At 45.1% G+C, this 17855-nt stretch overlaps 3 protein-coding genes across 3 annotated transcripts in view; 1 reads left to right on the plus strand and 2 right to left on the minus strand.

Annotated features, from left to right (window-relative positions):
- The window catches only part of LOC135392146 (uncharacterized), a 188139-nt gene that overhangs the window by 120904 nt on the left and 49380 nt on the right, over nt 1-17855 (plus strand). The gene's annotated exons all lie outside the window — the stretch shown is intronic.
- On the minus strand, nt 5161-6415 carry LOC135393559 (glycine-rich protein-like). Its single transcript, XM_064623969.1, has 3 exons — nt 6306-6415; nt 5409-5680; nt 5161-5300 (listed from the first exon to the last, which is right to left on the minus strand). The coding sequence occupies exons 1-2, from the start codon at nt 6315-6317 to the stop codon at nt 5423-5425; spliced, it is 270 nt and encodes an 89-aa protein (XP_064480039.1). The 5' UTR covers nt 6318-6415; the 3' UTR covers nt 5161-5300; nt 5409-5422.
- On the minus strand, nt 12616-13877 carry LOC135393560 (glycine-rich protein-like). Its single transcript, XM_064623970.1, has 3 exons — nt 13768-13877; nt 12864-13135; nt 12616-12755 (listed from the first exon to the last, which is right to left on the minus strand). Exons 1-2 carry the CDS (start codon nt 13777-13779, stop codon nt 12878-12880), a joined length of 270 nt encoding a protein of 89 aa, XP_064480040.1. The 5' UTR covers nt 13780-13877; the 3' UTR covers nt 12616-12755; nt 12864-12877.

Raw genomic sequence — 17855 nt, forward strand, 5'->3', positions numbered from 1 at the left:
ATTCTGAAAGTTGCTTCATCGACATTCTATATGTGCACTTTGCTTTGTAACTTCGCGAGGCTCGTCCGTATTCAAATTGTCCACTTACCCGTAGCCCAATTTTGAGCAACTCCCCTTGCTTAACAATACGTATCTGTTGTTCCTCCCCACCACTGTCGATCCGGATAGTATCTGACGCTGCCTTGAGCTTCTTTCGCAAATGCCACACGGCGGGAATATTGATGAGAGAATCCATCTAATGTCATGCGAATTTTCGTGGCCTCCGAAGCATACATCATATTCGTTCGATCTTTACAGATGTAACGGAGAGATTTGGAAACGAAAACGAACTCGTGTGTTCTTTGTCGTTATTGTGGTTCACGTGATTAATTGACGCTCCAGTGGTAATAGGGACATTCGTACGGTGTATTGAAAGAGTCAGGTCTCCGAGTACGAAATACACTTACATAAAAAAATAAATAAAAATAAAGGTGGAGCAGTTATACCTTTCGGGAGGTTACATGTTCCAACACTGAAATCTACCGCGCCGATTGTTCGCGCTCAGGAGCAAGGGGATCGTCAAGGAGGTTTGGAATCACACAGGGTGTCCGATACACTGTATCGTGAGGTAGATTTTTACAGGATTTTCACGTTCACTTGTATGAACAACAACAACAAGATAATGATGATGAGATGGGGATGTTTCACCGCGGCGGTGCGGTGCTCTACACTATTGTGCGTGGTACAGAACATGAAGAAGACGTGAGAAGAAAGAATAATAAAAAACACACTACGTCTGAAGCAAGCTTGTGACTCTAAAGCAACCTGGAGGACGACAAGAAGTCCATGAACAGGTGAAGAACCCGACGATGGAATACACGGTCTTCGTAGGGGCCAATGAGCTCAGCTATAGGTTGAATGGTCTCCTGATGATATGATCTAGCTCATCGCGCGCCACTTGTGTGAACTTTGCTCACTGCGGGTAAGGGTTTCTTTAGTAACAAAGATATGGAAGAAATATGATCATTGGTATCGTCACTACCCACTCTGACACCTAGAAGACGTATGTTTCTCTTGTTCACAAACACTTTCCTTATTAACTGCTCTAAGTGGAATTATATAATTCCAGAATAATTCACATCATACGACTAACATATATGGACTCATTAAGCGTGTGTCGTTCTATCGTGCTCGTTCTTTTTCTTTTTGTACACAGACAGTTCCCTATACGCACCGGATCCTTCAAAATTCAGCTCGACCCTCTGCAACGCCCTTATTTTCACTCAATAGTGGCGCCACCTACGACCCTCCAAGATTAATGGCGGCCATTTTCATACAAATTGCCCTTTGAGATGATTACGAGGTCGCAACGAGAGTCCCTTTATTAATGATAGAGTTAATGTCCAGGAAAGAGGTCACGGAATCAGACCACCTGTCGTGCGACTATACTTCATCCCCGTGGCATAGGACGCGCCCTTTGCTTGTGTTCGGTTCACCTTAAATTTGCATGTCTTCCTATCTGATCGGTCGGTTAATGAGAGGGTACCGATACGTAAATGAAAAGTAAGTCAGTGTCATGTGGGAGAGTTGGCTTGATGGAGCTAAGATATATACTGACGCAGCAAGAAATTGCAATTTCTGTCCCTCCTTTTCTACTTTTTTCTTCTTTTTAGCGCCGTGAATAGTTTCGAGTAGATATTATCCGCATTATTATAGTTCGATTGCGTCGCCTTTGCACACAAAGTTTGCGTACATACTTGTAACGATAGTTTGCACGTAGAACATTTACGTTTCAACCTAGCAAACACTTTTCTATCGGTTTCGCCTTAACGTTCCGTATGGTCAGCAGTTTCTCCATAAAGTCGGCAGGGCTAGTTCAGCAAGCTGTGCCGCGTGTGGAGCCGTGGAAAACACGGAACACATCCTCATGCACCGCGCAAGATATGCGTCCCAAAGAGCTACATTGAAGTCTGCTCTAGACCGTTAGGACAATAGAACCATCGATGTTGTCAAGATAGGTGCATGGGAACTCAAGGAGAGAGATGCAGCGTTATGAGCACTTGTCAACTTCATAGTGAGCAGTGATATCGAATCGCTGTTTTAGGACAGCGTTCTATGTAGCCATGCGTCGTGGAGTTCCTCGTTCCTGTAGTTTCTCGCAATTCCTTACACTTCTAGGGGTTGTAGCTACGCATGTGCACGTACAGTTCGGTGACCGGGAGGGCTGATGTTTTTCTCTCTTCATCTTTTCATCTTTCTTTTTACTTTCTGTGGGGTTTATTCTTTAAAGGGTTCTTTATGGGGAGTAGCAGAATTCGTCAGGTGACGAATTCAATTTCCTCCCTTTTTCTTACATTCAAACTCAAGTGAACTCAACATTTACGTTGCTATGATGCTAGTGAAAAACAAAGTTTAATTAGCTCAGTTACTTCCTTGCGTAATTAGATAGTTATGTTAATAAAATATTTCGAGCAACATTCACGCAAACGCCGCTTGCTAAAAAGAAAAAAAAAACGAGACATTTAAAGTATGCCTGTTCAAGATGCATGGAAATTTGCTATCCAGGAAGGAAGTTAGCCAAGATCAAAATCAGGAGGCTGCGAAAGTTCCTTCTCCAATTCAAATAAAAGATGGTAGACTCGATGATATGTGACATGGGTTTTAGCACATAGTGATGTTTTTTTTTTGTATTTTTAATTATTATTCCGGAGTTGTAAGCCATATATTTATTGCTGACTTAAATGTAATGTAACTTAAATGTAATGTAAACTTAAATTCTTTCATATGCAGTCGGAAGACGAACAACGGCAAGCATGGCAACAGTATCAGGTCCCCTCTAACTAAAAGTGAATTTTTTGACACGAAAATCATCTATAACGACTATGACCAAGCGGGAAAGTACCACTCACCAGGAGCTGCACATATAAGTCAATCCAAGATCAGTGTCTCAACCACGATCGAACTTTTCTACCCGCAAGTGACTTTGCACAGGTGACATCACGGATGTCATATCACTTTTGAAAGATTCCAGACTTTCTAATTCGCGGAAAAACAACTTAATAATATTTCGGATGTGGACCATGGATATCGGAGAAGGCTTTGAAGACGCCGTTGTTCTTTCCGTTGTTTCATTCCAATGAATCTTCGTGCATGTATTGGAGTGCTAAGTTTAATTCCATTGCGGAAGTTTGCGCTGGGCGGAAGACCTGTTGTGGTATGCATGAATAATAGTTAATAAAAAGCTAACACCTTCCACCAGTGTTATGTACAGGTTCCTCTCTCTACCGGTCTTCCTCCTTTCACTGCATAGATGAAAGAGTGAGATAACAGGCGCTACGTGAAAGAATCTTGTTCTATATATAGGTTTTGTCGCGGTTCTATGGAAGCGTCTCGAGAGCGTATTATTTTCACTCGTCCAGCAATTTAAAGGGCTCTCGCCGTTGCAGAGAGGCTTTGGGCGTGGATTTTACATTGGTGACTTTCAATTTAACTTGATGTTAATTCGATCGCCTGTCAGTGAGGCAGAGCCTGTTGGGTTTCAGCATCCACGGTGCTGATTTTCTATGCGGCTGTTACTCTATTATCAGTCCGTTATTCGTGAATTTCCGAGGAATTTTTCGTCGTCCCACTCGGACTATCACGTTGTATAAACGTATTTTTACTCCTTGAGCATTGCAACGTACCTCCTAAAAGGCTTCGCTTCTTGAGGTGATAAACGCCACCATAGGGGTAGGCCGGGGTAGCCGCCGAGGCCGTAGCCATAGCCAAGACCGTATAGCCGTAGGCACGGACAGCGTGACTGGCGGCGTACCTGGCTGGCAAGCGGTGCCTGAACTCAGTAGCTAGCCGCAGCTGGAATGCTGCAGGTGGCAACGGTCGGAACGCCACTGTACACGACAAGAGTACAGGCCACAAGGGTGAGGAAGACAAGGGTCTTCCGTGAGGTCAGTACACGTGCATCGTACTTTACAGAATGAAATTATGGTGAACTTCACCACAACGAAACACTCAAACTGGTGATGATCATGATGATGATGATGATGGACAAAAAAAATAAGCAGATGAAAGCCCATGCACTTCATGCTGGACCTGCTACTCGGGAGCGTATACCTTTCTTGTCGTTCACAAACAAGCTTCCTGTCACGACCGTATAAGGCTTACCAAGGTAAAAGTGTGAAAGAAAAACTGTAAAATCTTAACGGAACCGAAAAGTATTTTGGGTATGTCTACCTGGAAACTGGCCAGTCAAGGGCGGGTAGTGTAACTATGTAAATGTTTTTTTTCTTCCTTATTCCGGAAAAACATCGAAAGTAGGCCGTCTAGACGTGACCGTCAAGTTGATAAGCGTTGATTCAAACGTGTGCCAAGATTTAGAAAGATCGAAGCGGTAAAGTGTGTGCCATGAATGAGAATTGAAAGAGATGTCATCAAGTACGTCTGGCATGATGGCATGAGTTGCGGAAATTATAAATATACTTGAAATGGAATGCTGCACTCTGGACCTGCTGAACTTTAATGAGAGCACGCTGTGGACATGAAGCAACACATGAAGCAAGCACCAATTGTGATTGAGGCACACAGTATGGTTCTTCAGCGTCTGTAGCAAACCGGTAGACAAGAGGAACTCCAAGAACATCAGAAGACATCGACGGAGTTGCACGTGGCATGACATGCGCCAATAATTGCCGCCATGTTGAATATCTGTCTGATTTCTATGGCTAGCGGTACTCGACTGAGCACAGAGTGCCGCCTCCGTGAAGCAGCAGCGCACGAGATGTATGGATGCGCCTGAATTATTGATTGTTGGTTTGTTAGTGACGCTTTATTGCTCTCTGCGACATGTTGATTGTGGGCGGACTGTGCGTCCTGGGCCGACTACATAGTGCCCCGCCTATATTAGCGTCTAAGGAACACCCAACTAAAAGACCAACACTGGACAGTGGGTTTGAACATGGAACATGAACATGGTTCACCTCTAGTTTCGGCGGCGTTGGCGGTGATCATGTTAGCAACGGGAATTGATTCACTTCTTCAGCAGCGGATATTTCGAACCAATGACCTCTCTTCGATACTGGAGTAAACTGGTTGGTTGGTTGATTTTAAGCAAAAATAAAATGGAGCGAACTAAATATGAATCGTTCAGCATTTGTCCAATTACTTCAAGAGACAGCACCACAAACAAACGTTTCAATTATCGGGTAATTTATTGGAACGTGACTATCGCCATCCAATCAGGTAATCAAGGTGTCAGCATCCGTAGTCTTCAATCATCAACCAAAAGGGAAAGCCAGGTCATCACTTTGAAAGGCGTGCCGTTAGACCTGAAAGGGCAAAACAGAGGCGTCCTTATTCTCTTCTCTCAACGTATTACGGTTTAAGCTGTACGTCTTCCCTTCGTAATGAGAACTGCACAAAGTATTGAAACTCACCATCAAAAAGAAGCCTACTTCTTGAGGTAAAGACCACCGTATGGGTATCCACCGTATCCACCGTATGGGTATCCACCGTAGTGGTAGCCTCCAAGGCCGAGACCGTAGCCGTAGGCTGGGACGGCGTGGCTCACACCGTAGCTAGTGGTGAGTGGGGCATGGACGCCATAGCTGGCTACAGCTGGGACGCCGTAGCTGGCAAGGGCTGGGACGCCGTAGCCAGTGTAGACGGCCATGGTGCATGCAACGAGTGCGAAGAAGACGAGGGCTTTCTGCAAAGAAATAATAAAAGGTAAAATTAAATGCTCCTGTTTAAAAACAGATGTTAAGAATGCGCGTATGTAGATAGATAATGTGAAGATTGACGTGACGTTTTCTTATTTCGTTGTGTTATTACGTTTTCATGTGAAACATTACGTCCTGCGAAAAACACGGAGAAACAGGCAGAAAAACAAATGGTACACTGGTGAACACTAAGTGTAATGCTCTTTATGGTCTTTACGGTGAGATTTTGTGAGCGAGAAAAAAAAAATAAGACTACGGTCACAAACCCTGAGCAGGTATTTTGTTTAATTGATAATATGCTACTGCAAAAATGCAGGCGAGTATAATAATAATTTGTATATCGGATACGAGACAAGTATATGGTCATGAAGTGATACTACCGTGGTCCGTCTGTGGATTAATTTTCCCACTTAATGCACCGAAATATCATCAGCACACCGCATGTAACGTTTCTCGACAGAGGTATAAGTTGCCAGTTGCATGGTGTCCTCAACCGGCTTCGAACCCGCAAGTTTGGAATCAGTAGGCGGGCATGTTGTTAACTCAGCCACGAATGCCGATGCAGATCGAAGGGCATCGCCAAAGCGCGTAAGATGTAACATATCTACTTACCAGGGACTGCATGATGTACCTTTCGATGCTCGATTAACGGGAATCGGTGTCTTCAGCTCTCCTGACATTGGCTTTTATACCCAAAGCATTCGGTCTTCGGCAAGCTTTAGGTCACGTCCATACTGCCACTTAAATCGAAAACAAGCAGAAAACGTGTAAAAAGTGTAAAAATAGCTCGGGTGTGCCCACTTGGAAGGTGACCAAAGCAAAGACCGGTAGTGTAGTGCCTATTTTGCCGTTATGCAGGAAAAGCATCGAGTTTAGACGTGGCCGTGAGATGGGTAATTTAAATTCGAGGGTCTGCCAAGAATTGAAAGGAAATTTGTCGGAGCATCAACGCGTGGCTTGGGTGATAATAAAGTGTAGACGAGCGGCGAAGTGCAGTATGCAAGTATAGTGCAATGTACTAAAGCAATATGGTCGAATGCTTCAGCAATGTGTAACTTTCGGGTATTGAAGCACTTTTGTGTCACAGTCACCCAACACCCTTCACGCACCTCTAACACCCCAAGAAGATTTGTTACGTTACGTCCTGTTGTTGTTGTGCTCGAGCTGAGGCTTCGTCGTTATGGATTTGACAAGCAAAAAAAAAAAAAAGCAGAGAACTGAAATTAATCTATCTTAGATGAATATGTCAACCACGGAATTCTAATTGCTCGTTAAATGAATATCCTGCACGAATTCCTGGTTGCTATTAGAAGTGAGCGCGGATAACACAGGGAGTATGCGCACGTAGATACCTGCCCTTGCATTATCCGCAACCGTCAAACTTGAAATATACCCAAACGGAACGAAACTTCCCGTGGTGCTCCTGGGGATATCCTTTCCCGGCAATTCGGATCTCCGTGGGAGACAGACGTTTTTCCGACAGACGTCCCCCACATCTCCGAGTGGCCATATGGTTTGGACTTCCCACAAGTACGTGCTCAGGGCCCGGTATTTTCTCATTATTATTGATACTGTTTATTTAGCTGCTGCGTACGTGGACAGACTCCTACTAGGCGTTTTTTTCTGCCATTTTGGTTCAGCTTCGGCCACTGCATATTTCTTTCTCAGTTTGTCCTCTTTGTTTCTATCTAGTATCTCTGTTACGGACATTGAGCGTGAAGTTTTAAAAAGCAAAAAGGGTCTTAAGACCTAAAATACTTAAAAACTTAGAAAGGCAGTGGCATACCTTTCCAAAGCGAAAACAGATACTATATATTGCTTGTCTCGCGAGCTTCCACCAATTCTAGAGTCCCGTTTACCTGCGAGTCAAGCTAAAGGGTGAGGTGTTTAATTTTAATGCGATTGCGTATACCGATAACACTGGACTGAAGAACTGCTTGGCGTATTAACTCACTCCAACGATAACGTCTATGTTTCTTACTGCTTTTGATTTGAGGCATTTAGCTGGTTCAGCGAAAGTCAAACTCACGACGCGACGCACCTTGCCATGTTTCTGTCTCTCCTCTGATAATAATCCCTGCAACATCCCATCAGGGACCCTATTCGGACAATTATTCGAACGCCCGTTACGGCACATCCTGTGGATGTACAATTAAGGACGTCCATTCATGTAGCTCCCAGAGATATCCATCTGATATTCATTTCAGGACATGGACGTTGGGATCTATTTCGAACGTCCGCAGGAGATAGTGTTCTGTCTGGGTAATGGCGTCCGCATGCGCGCGGATATTGAGTACATCCGCATATCTGTAAACATGACATTCGTAAAAAATGATCCTCATGACAAAATATTACGTGGGAAACGTTTTCACTTCTGAGCGGAAAAACTCTTCAGTAACGACATGTCATTCACGGACGCCCAGTAACCGCCGTTAACCGCACAGCAACGCAACGAATGACACACTTGGGCGATTCTCGTTGTCTACACTTAGAGTCGCCATTTTGGGTAATGTAACTGGACTCAGTTCCAATTGTATAGTCATGGGTTGTCTGCAAAGGCATTAATGCTTACCGTAGATATCCGCCCGCGCCGTGCATCTGTGCGGTGTATCCGCATTCTACCCGTGCAGCTTTCAAACTATTCGATTGCTGTTCGCAAATGAGGATGTAGGCCAGATATTCACGCAGGTCTGCGGAATAACCATACCCGCGCGCACCTCTAGTTATTGGAGAGTTTTAATATACCGCTACCGGGAACGCTCTAGTCGCTGAACGTACCGACGGATGCCTCCTCTGAAGCCCCCAGTACAGGGCGTGGTTGTAATTTTGTGTCAAGTGCACGTGCGAACAATGCAATAATGTCATTAATAATGACGTAATCATGGAATAAAAAGCACGTGGTAACAGCAATTTCTCAAGCAGAACCAAAATGTTTTATTCTACTGTGTCGAAACAGCATAGCGATCCTCGCACTGGAAACAACGTAACGCATAGCACAACTTGTTTTGCTCATGTAATCCAGAAATTTTGAATAGACACTCACCAGGTGAAAATGTCCGCACGCACTAAAATTCTTATTTGGTTTCTTTCGGTAATGCTCCAGCTCAGCGTGTTCCATGACATCAGAGTAGTTATTGCTCCTTGTGGTTGGAGCGTTCGGGCGCTAGTGTATTGATTTCATCAGTAGGAGCGGCTACAGGGCCCCTGTATTTTGACTCCCAACCGTCACCCGCTAGATGCAGTAGGCCTGTATTTTTTACCGGTTCCCTTACTTACCAGACTTACCGGCTCCGCCGGCAGGACATGACTTATCGTTGGAATGTGGAAGACTGTGCAAGCTTGTCGACGACAACAATAACAACAGATAAATTAATGGTGATGAATGGGAAATTCGCCACATAAGGCACGGCCCACTACCCCAAGGCACAATGGGCAGGATGAGATGTGTCCTGATGATGAGGTAATGAGCGATGCTGAATAGGGGTCCATAGTCAGTGGAGTCAGTGAGACATCAACAGAACGATAGGCAAAAACACAGCACACAAAAACACACACACACAGCACACAGGTACGCAGGCACATCATAGGGTAGAGAGGAGACCAGTGTCCCGGAGAAAAATCTTGAAGTATTCAAGAGCTTGGCGATGGTCGATCTGGTTAGACCAAGGGCCGAGGATAGTTGCCAATGTGAATGGTGCGATCGACGCAGCAGACCTGCTCTCTGGGAGGTGTAAAGATGGCAGTCAAGAAGCACATGCTTGGTATCCGCCAAAACAGCACAGCGAGAGCAGAGCATATAGAGTCGGAGCGTCGATGATGACAACGGCGCAAACCGGCGCTGTCCGAGAGCTGGAGACGCGGTGTGCGTGTGAGTGTGCTTTTACGCGTCGTTTCTCTTCTTCACCCACCGTATTTCTCACTCTTCTTCATTGTCAATGGTCCGCCTAGCCCTCGACAAGAAGCCTGTGAACAAGCCTACGTGCTCCGTAACCGGAATTATGGAATTATACCAAACACATGTTTACTGTTTTTCCTTGAAACTGGAGGAAATAACCATGCTGTGTTCAACAAAAGAGTTGAGGTCAACGAACAGAGGTCAAGTCTTTGACAGTGCGCTCTGGATTCCACTGCCAAACTGCCGTGTCGCAGTGAGTCACGCTCACATATGCTGTGGCATTGTTCACTTCGAATAGGACTCCTTGGTCGTTGGACTCCACAGTATGTGTGGGCCTGACACTAACGGAATGGTCGCACTGGCCTGTGTCAGCTGCCGGAGAGACCTCTCAGACGGGCACGTATACTAGAGCACTGCACGGGCACGTGCTTACCCGAAAGCCCGAACCCGGCCCGGCCCGGGCTTTGCGTTTTTTATGCGGGCCGGGCTCGGGTACGGGCTTGACAACGCCGACCATGGTTGGACATGTACGCGAACATATTTGGCGAGACTGGACAGCTGCATTTTAATGTCACTTTTTTTTTCTTTTCATTGGGTATGGTGTATCATGGTATTCTCATCTGAGAACTATCACTTTTTTTATATGTGATCATGCTTATTTCGTGTAATGGGCCCGGATTTCACACGTGCACTCACACACAATTGGGGACGTTGGGTATGGTGGGCGTGCTGAGCAAGTCCGGCACGAGGGTCTGTTAGGTTAGGTGTTCTGACATATTTCGTTCGCGTAAGAGTTCGAGAAGGGGGAATAACACCGGTGCATGCGCAATAGAGCGGAAATGAGTCTCTCTTGATCCACAAGATACATAGATATCGCCCTCGCGCCACTGCGCGATGCCTTCCCAAGCAAGCAAGCACCGAAGCGCACAGCGGCTTGCTGGCAGAGGAACACAGCCTGTACAACACAGAGCGTACCTCCTCACTCTCCACCAATTAGCTGCGTCCTTTTCCTCGCTGCGCTGTGCTCTTTCAATACGCGGAGTAGAAGGGAGACCAGAGCAGAGACCAGAGCATAGCGCACATCAAAAGAACCGATGTGGTTCAAATTATCCGCATTCCTACCCTGCGGCATGTGCAACGTGTCGCCACACTGCGCAGACAAACCTTACGTGTAACATCACAGTACCATTTATGCTCCTTAGTAAATCTAAATACGCCTCCGAGCCTCGAGCAGAGGCTGGCTGGGACCGGGCCTGAGCATGAAAACAGTCGGGTACGGGCTGGGCCCGGGCCGGCGGGGCCGGGCCTTGCTCGGGCCGGGCCCGGGCTGGAGATCTATAGAAGACGTCGGGCCTGGGCCGGGCACGTACGGGCCTGAAAATTCGGCCCGTGCAGTGCTCTAATATACGACCTTTTTGGTAGCGGCATTAAGAAATGGCCGTAAGTGAAATACGGCCTTAAAACCTGGGAAGCTGCCAGACGGTATCCATGAAGGCATTTTGCCGATGATGTCCATATCGATAAACACATGCGAACGTTGAATGTAATGCAGTGAAGTCACTTTTTCTTTTTTCTGTTCTCACTGTGAGTACACGAAAACAACGTTTGGTTGGTATTTTGAAAATTTTGAAAATACAACAGCAAATTGCGTTTGCTTCGAAGTGCTTTGGATGTTTTGTTGTGTGGCGTCCGACTTTTTGGATACAGACGACACGGTGCGATGCCGTACAGCGGTTCGGGAGTGTCACTACGAACTCAATAGGCGAGATAGACGAGATAAAAAGCGAAGCGAAGTGTAAAAATGCATCAGAAAAACGCGAAAAAAAGGTGCAGATCATCACATCTCGTAAAAAAAAAAACATTTTATTTTGACTTAATTAAATGTGCGTCATGCTGCTTATGGCGCTTGGTGACGAGGCTTGGGCAGTTTGGAGGGACTGCCGTAAGCTGTCTTGCGGTAACTCCGTTGCCCTTCTATCTCAGTCTTGTCGGAAAGGCCGTATTGCTGACCGTCTGGCAATAAGCTAATGACAGTATGCACTTAAGGCCGTAAGTGCGTCCGTTTGACAGGGGTATAAGCCATATCGATCTCAAGAGTAGAAGTTTATGCTAGACCTTAATTATATTTTACAGAATCATGTCAAATGAGTAGTAGTTTACACATGTTCACTTACCTCCTTGAATTCGATATGTATAGTCTACAGACAAGCAGGCGCCTTCGCGTTAGATCTCGTGACGAGTCAGGTAAAGTGATACGTTTATTGCGTGACACGGAGTATCGCCTTAACCCAAGTAACCTGGGATCTCCATAAAGATGCAGATCGCGGGCATGACTGACGATGCCGTAGGCTCTCTTGACGTCCAGGAATACTGCCATTACTATTTTTTTCTGGCTCTTTGCTTGCTCGACGGTGGTGACGAGATCGAGAACAGAGTTTATACGATGCCGACGGAAGCCTGCCATCTCTTCGGGGAAGGTACGATGACGCTGAAGCCACCATTCCAAGCACCGTTCCATGCAAAGAAGAATCAGTTCTATGGCTTGTATTAATGATATTCTGTTTCGTGCACTCATGTGAAGCTTCCGTGATTAAAGTTATTAGAAGCAGCAGCACACGAGATGTATGGATGCGCCTGAATTATGGATTGTTGGTTGGTTAGTGACGCTTCATTGCCCTCTGCGACATGTTGATTGTGGGCGGACTGTGCGTCCTGGGCCGACTTCATAGTGCCCCGCCTATATTAGCGTCTAAGGAACACCCAACTAAAAGACCAACACTGGACAGTGGGTTTGAACATGGAACATGAACATGGTTCACCTCTAGTTTCGGCGTCGTTGGTGGTGATCATGTTAGCAACGGGAATTGATTCACTTCTTCAGCAGCGGATATTTCGAACAGATGACCTCTCTTCTATACTGGAGCAAACTGGTTGGTTGGTTGATTTTAAGAAAAAATAAAATGGAGCAAACTAAATATGAATCGTTCAGCATTTATCCAATTACTCCAAGAGACAGCACCACAAACAAACGTTTCAATTATCGGGTAATTTATTGGAACGTGACTATCGTCATCCAATCAGGTAATCAAGGTGTCAGTATCCGTAGTCTTCAATCATCAACCAAGAGGGAAAGCCAGGTCATCACTTTGGAAGGCGTGCCGTTAGACCTGAAAGGGCAAAACAGAGGCGTCCTTATTCTCTTCTCTCAACGTGTTACGGTTCAAGCTGTACGTCTTCCCTTCATGATGAGAACTGCAGAAAGTATTGAAACTCACCATCAGAAAGAAGCCTACTTCTTGAGGTAAAGACCACCGTATGGGTATCCACCGTATCCACCGTATGGGTATCCACCGTAGTGGTAGCCTCCAAGGCCGACACCGTAGCCGTAGGCTGGGACGGCGTGGCTCACACCGTAGCTAGTGGTGAGTGGGGCATGGACGCCATAGCTGGCTACAGCTGGGACGCCGTAGCTGGCAAGGGCTGGGACGCCGTAGCCAGTGTAGACGGCCATTGTGCATGCAACGAGTGCGAAGAGGACGAGGGCTTTCTGCAAAGAAATAATAAAAGGTAAAATTAAATGCTCCTGTTTAAAAACAGATGTTAAGAATGCGCGTATGTAGATAATGCGGAGATTGACGTGACGGTTTCTTATTTCGTTGTGACATTACGTACGTTTTCGTGTGAAACATTACGATGCGGAAAGCACGGAGAAACAGGCAGAAAAACAAATGGTACAGTTGGACACTAAGTGTAATATTCTTTATGGTCTTTACGTTGAGATTTTGTGAGCAAGAAAAAAAAAATTGAGACTACGCTCACAAGCCCTGAGCAGGCATTTTGTTTATTTGATAATATGCTACTGCAAACATGCAGGAGAGTCTAATAATAATTTCTATGTAGGATACGAGACAAGTATATAGGGATACCACTGTGGTCCGTCTGTGAATTAATTCTTCCACCCGCCAGAATTTTCCCGAATGTTCCTTAATAGACCGAAATATCAGCACACCGCATTTAACGTTTCTAGCCAGGGGTATAAGTTGCCAGTTGCATGGTGTCCTCAACCGGCTTCGAACCCGCAAGTTTGGAATCAGTAGGCGGGCACGTTGTTAACTCAGCCACGAATGCCGATGCAGAAGGGCATCGCCAAAGCGCGTAAGATGTAACATATCTACTTACCAGGGACTGCATGGTGTACCTTTCTATGTTCGATTAACGGGAATCGGTGTCTTCAGCTCTCCTGACATTGGCTTTTATACCCAAAGCATTCGGTCTTCGGCAAGCTTTAGGTCACGTCTATACTGCCACTTAAATCGAAAACAAGAAAAAAAAAAGTGTAAAAAGTGTAAAAATAGTTTGGGTGTGCCCGCATGGAAGATGGCCAAAGCAGGTAGTGTAGTGCCTATTTTGCCGTTATGCAGGAAAAACATTCAGTTGACACGTGGCCGTGAGATGGGTAATTTAAATTCGAGGGTCTGCCAAGAATTGAAATGAAATTTGTCGAAGCATCAACGCGTGGTTTGGGTGCTAATAAGGTGTAGACGAGCGGCGAAGTGCAGTATGCAAGTATAGTGCAATGTAGTAAAGCAATGTGGTCGAATACTTCAGCAATGTGTAACTTTCGGGTATTCAAGCACTTTTGTGTCACAGTCACCCAACACCCTTCACGCACCTCTAACACCCCCAAGAAGATTTGTTAGGTTACGTCCTGTTGTTGTTGTGCTCGAGCTCAGGCTTCGTTGTCATGGGTTTTACAAGCCCCCCCCCCCCAAAAAAAATATATATATATAAGTAAAATAATAAGACGTGGACGATAGATTACAGGAAGGCTAACAAAAACTAATTTATTTTGATGGGTAATTTAACATATATAATATAATATGCTATGAAACGTTTAAAAGGATGGTCGGCGTTTCGACAGTAGCACTGTCTCCGTCAGGACAAAAGAGGTACAAGGGTTGCACACAATGTGCAACACAGCTAAGGAACGGTGGCTCTCTTATCTCAGATCCACTGTGGAGCAGTCTTTCACTTAACAATGTGAGAATGCATTGTAATGCTGGTCAACCCCATCCTCTCCTATGCCTCGCATATGCACCACTGCAATGGAAGAGGGCATGGTGGCTGCTCGAAATGAGGGCATTCTCAGGTCCACTGCCTAGGGTATTTGTTTTTCTTTTTCTTTCTTTTTTTTTTTTCTGCGAACCATGCTTCCTTCCCTCCTCAAAGTGGACAAGGGAGCCGAGATGCGATGGAAATTGTCTTCTTTAAAGGACAGCTGCAACGTAGACAGTGAGATGGGGCGCAAGCAGAACCTGTCTTGCCACCATGTCAAAGAATGTCCAGATTTCGAGATGTTTGCGTCGCAGGGTGATTGTGATGCAGATGTTGTTGTCTAGACACGAAACAGTGAACATCGTTCTTTCTGCGAGGATATCATTTCACAGCCGTCGCTTTTGTTTTCTCCTCGTTCGGGTCATTTGTAAGAATAGACGGAAAAAAAAAATCTGTTAATTTCTCGGAATACATCCCGAAAAACACCCGCCACACCGGGAACCGGGAAATTAGTCATGACTGTGTCTTGAATAACAACAATAATAACAAATACACTGATGATAATGAATAGAAGAAACTGGAGCTATAGACACTGATTGATCAAAGATGTCCAAAGATCAAAGATCAATGGAGTGTCCTCTGCTATTGTGACCGGTGTTACCAGTTTACGCCGTTTCAGTTATCGATCGCTTTCGCGCCGATTCGCTTAAGCCATATCGATCTCCAGAGCAGAAGTTTATACTAGCTCTTAATTATATTTTACATCATCGTGCATTTTATGTGCAGTCTACAGCAGGCGCCTTCGCGTCAGATCTCGTGACGTGTCAGGCAAAAGTGATAGTTGATTGCGTAACACGGAGTATCGCCGTAACCCAAATAACCTGGGATCTCCGTAAGCCCAAACAAAAGAATAGGAGCTGCAGGCGCCCCAAGGAGCATCCTCCTCTCCAGCTTACGTGCTACATATCGCCAAGGTGAAGCTCAGCAATCTTTTTTCGGCAACTTCGACAATTGTTCTCTTCTGCTCGGATTGTTCTGAACTGTGACTGCTTGGACTAGTGTCCCTTGCCCAGTGCCCGCAGTCAGCTACCGCGCGAGGCCAGGACCCTCTTGCCCTCCAGAGTTTACATCCCCGAGTGACTGGGCTTTTTTTCTTGCTTTCCTTTCTTCTTTCTTTTTTTCAACATTATGGCAGGCAGAATCGCTCAATATCGACGTCACTCCACTTCACTGCAGCTAAGGGCCCTGGATAGGGTTCTCGATCCACTTCTCTTCCTACGCTACTTCACAGTAGTAGCAGTGAACAGATCTGTACAGGTTTTCAATAATTCGAGTGTGGAAGTAGGAGCCGCCGCATTGGTTTACGACACTCGAAGACTTCAATACCTACCACACTCTTTCACCATCATCACCACCACCACCACCAGTTATCATGCGAAAAGTCGAAATATATGATCATGCCTCACTATTTCCTTTTTCTTTTATTCCCTTCCAGCTTGCTGCTTCCTGGAACGTGTCCCGTTTCGACGCCCGTCTTACAAAAAGTGTCCTTCTTTCGTCTTCTGCGGCTTTTTGTTCACATCACACAGTTGAAGAGTGTAGAGGGTTGGGTCAAGGTCCACTTGGAAAAAGTAACAGCAAAAATATAAAACACTGAAGCTTTCCTTTAATGGCTACAAGCTTTCATGCAGTGGTCTGCATTTCGTCAGGTACAAAAATGCAGGTACAAAAGGGTAAAAAAAACCTGACAGGTTTCGTCAGGTACAAAAATGAAAGCTTGTAACCATTAAAGGAAAGCTTCAGTGTTTTATATTTTTTCTTATATCAAAATGGACTTCACCGCATAGCACGCTGCGCGCCAACTACACTCTAAATAATTTTACACCTTAAAGGGTGTCAAAGAACATGTGCATGGCGCACACCTTTTAAGGTGTAACGGAACACCATTAAGAAATCAAGGGTGTAATTGTATGGAAGGGTGTAATGTAACCTGCAAACCATAGAAGAGGCAGCTGGAAATTATTACAGCTTCACTGCGAAAATACAGTGTTTCTAGTTTTTACAGAAGGCACATGCTTGGTACTTTGGAGTGTCATTGTGGCTATCTTGGCATCACTCTTCGATCACAGCCAAGCGAAATATTCTTTAAAATGTCAAGAATATACTTTTCTCACACTGAACTTGTAATACTTTCCAGGTATACTACTCAGCTGTACCCTGTGTGTAGCAAAAATAGGACATTGCAGACATATGTTGCACAGCACACACATGTTATAGGTGATTGATGTGGGTATATGCGGGCATCATACATATCAGACACAATCACAGGAACAGGCTTTTATTAGGTTGACATTATGCCATGCAGCATACATATTCTACATTACGTAGGCATGAAGGTATTCAAACGTATCACTTAATACAGCTTTATCACATAGTAGTAATTTTGTATTTTCCAGTCATCTAACCTTGAGGGGTTAGATGACAGTGTACCAAATGTTGAGTGACTGTGCGTTTGGTCTTTATATCACAACTTGTATCACAAGCTTAAGTTCTGAGTACCACAAGCACTCCAACACTGCACAGGAACAGGAATACATTTAGCCTGTGTAATGGAGCCTGTCCCACCTCCAAATACACCCTCTGTTGCACCCTCATCACACCCTCCTGACAATGTCTCATAAAAGGGTGTAATTCACTATAGTTACACCCTCGAAAATTTTCAAGCCTAGGTTCTAGGGTGTAAAATAGGTGTAATACATGAGAATACACCAATTTTACACCTTTAAAGGTGTGAAAATATTTAGAGTGTATTGCCACGAATGATAGGGTTATATCGCTTCTGATTCAAGGAGAGCAGGGGGCGTACGCCTTTTTGTGGCAATCTGGCTGGGGATATAGTAACTGCCACAAAAAGGCATACGCCTCCCTCTCTCCTCGAACCAAAAGCGATAACCCTATCGTTCGCGGCAATGGTTGGCCCACTACGTGCTATGCGGTGAAGTTCTGTTTTTAGAGTGTAAGGAGAAACGGAAAGCTGCGTTTTATTTCAGTTATGCATAATTATTTCGCATTCTTCGTGTGAATTAACGCGACACTCTGAATATAGGTGACATATAGGTATTCAACATAATTTTACTACCATAGTTCTAGCACTTTCTTTCGTTTTTAAGATGCGGTTGCGCCCTCTCCCTTCTCAGGGAGGTGGCAGTGGG

Source organism: Ornithodoros turicata, chromosome 4 (genome assembly GCF_037126465.1).
Source record: "Ornithodoros turicata isolate Travis chromosome 4, ASM3712646v1, whole genome shotgun sequence".
Taxonomy (NCBI): Eukaryota; Metazoa; Arthropoda; class Arachnida; order Ixodida; family Argasidae; genus Ornithodoros; species Ornithodoros turicata.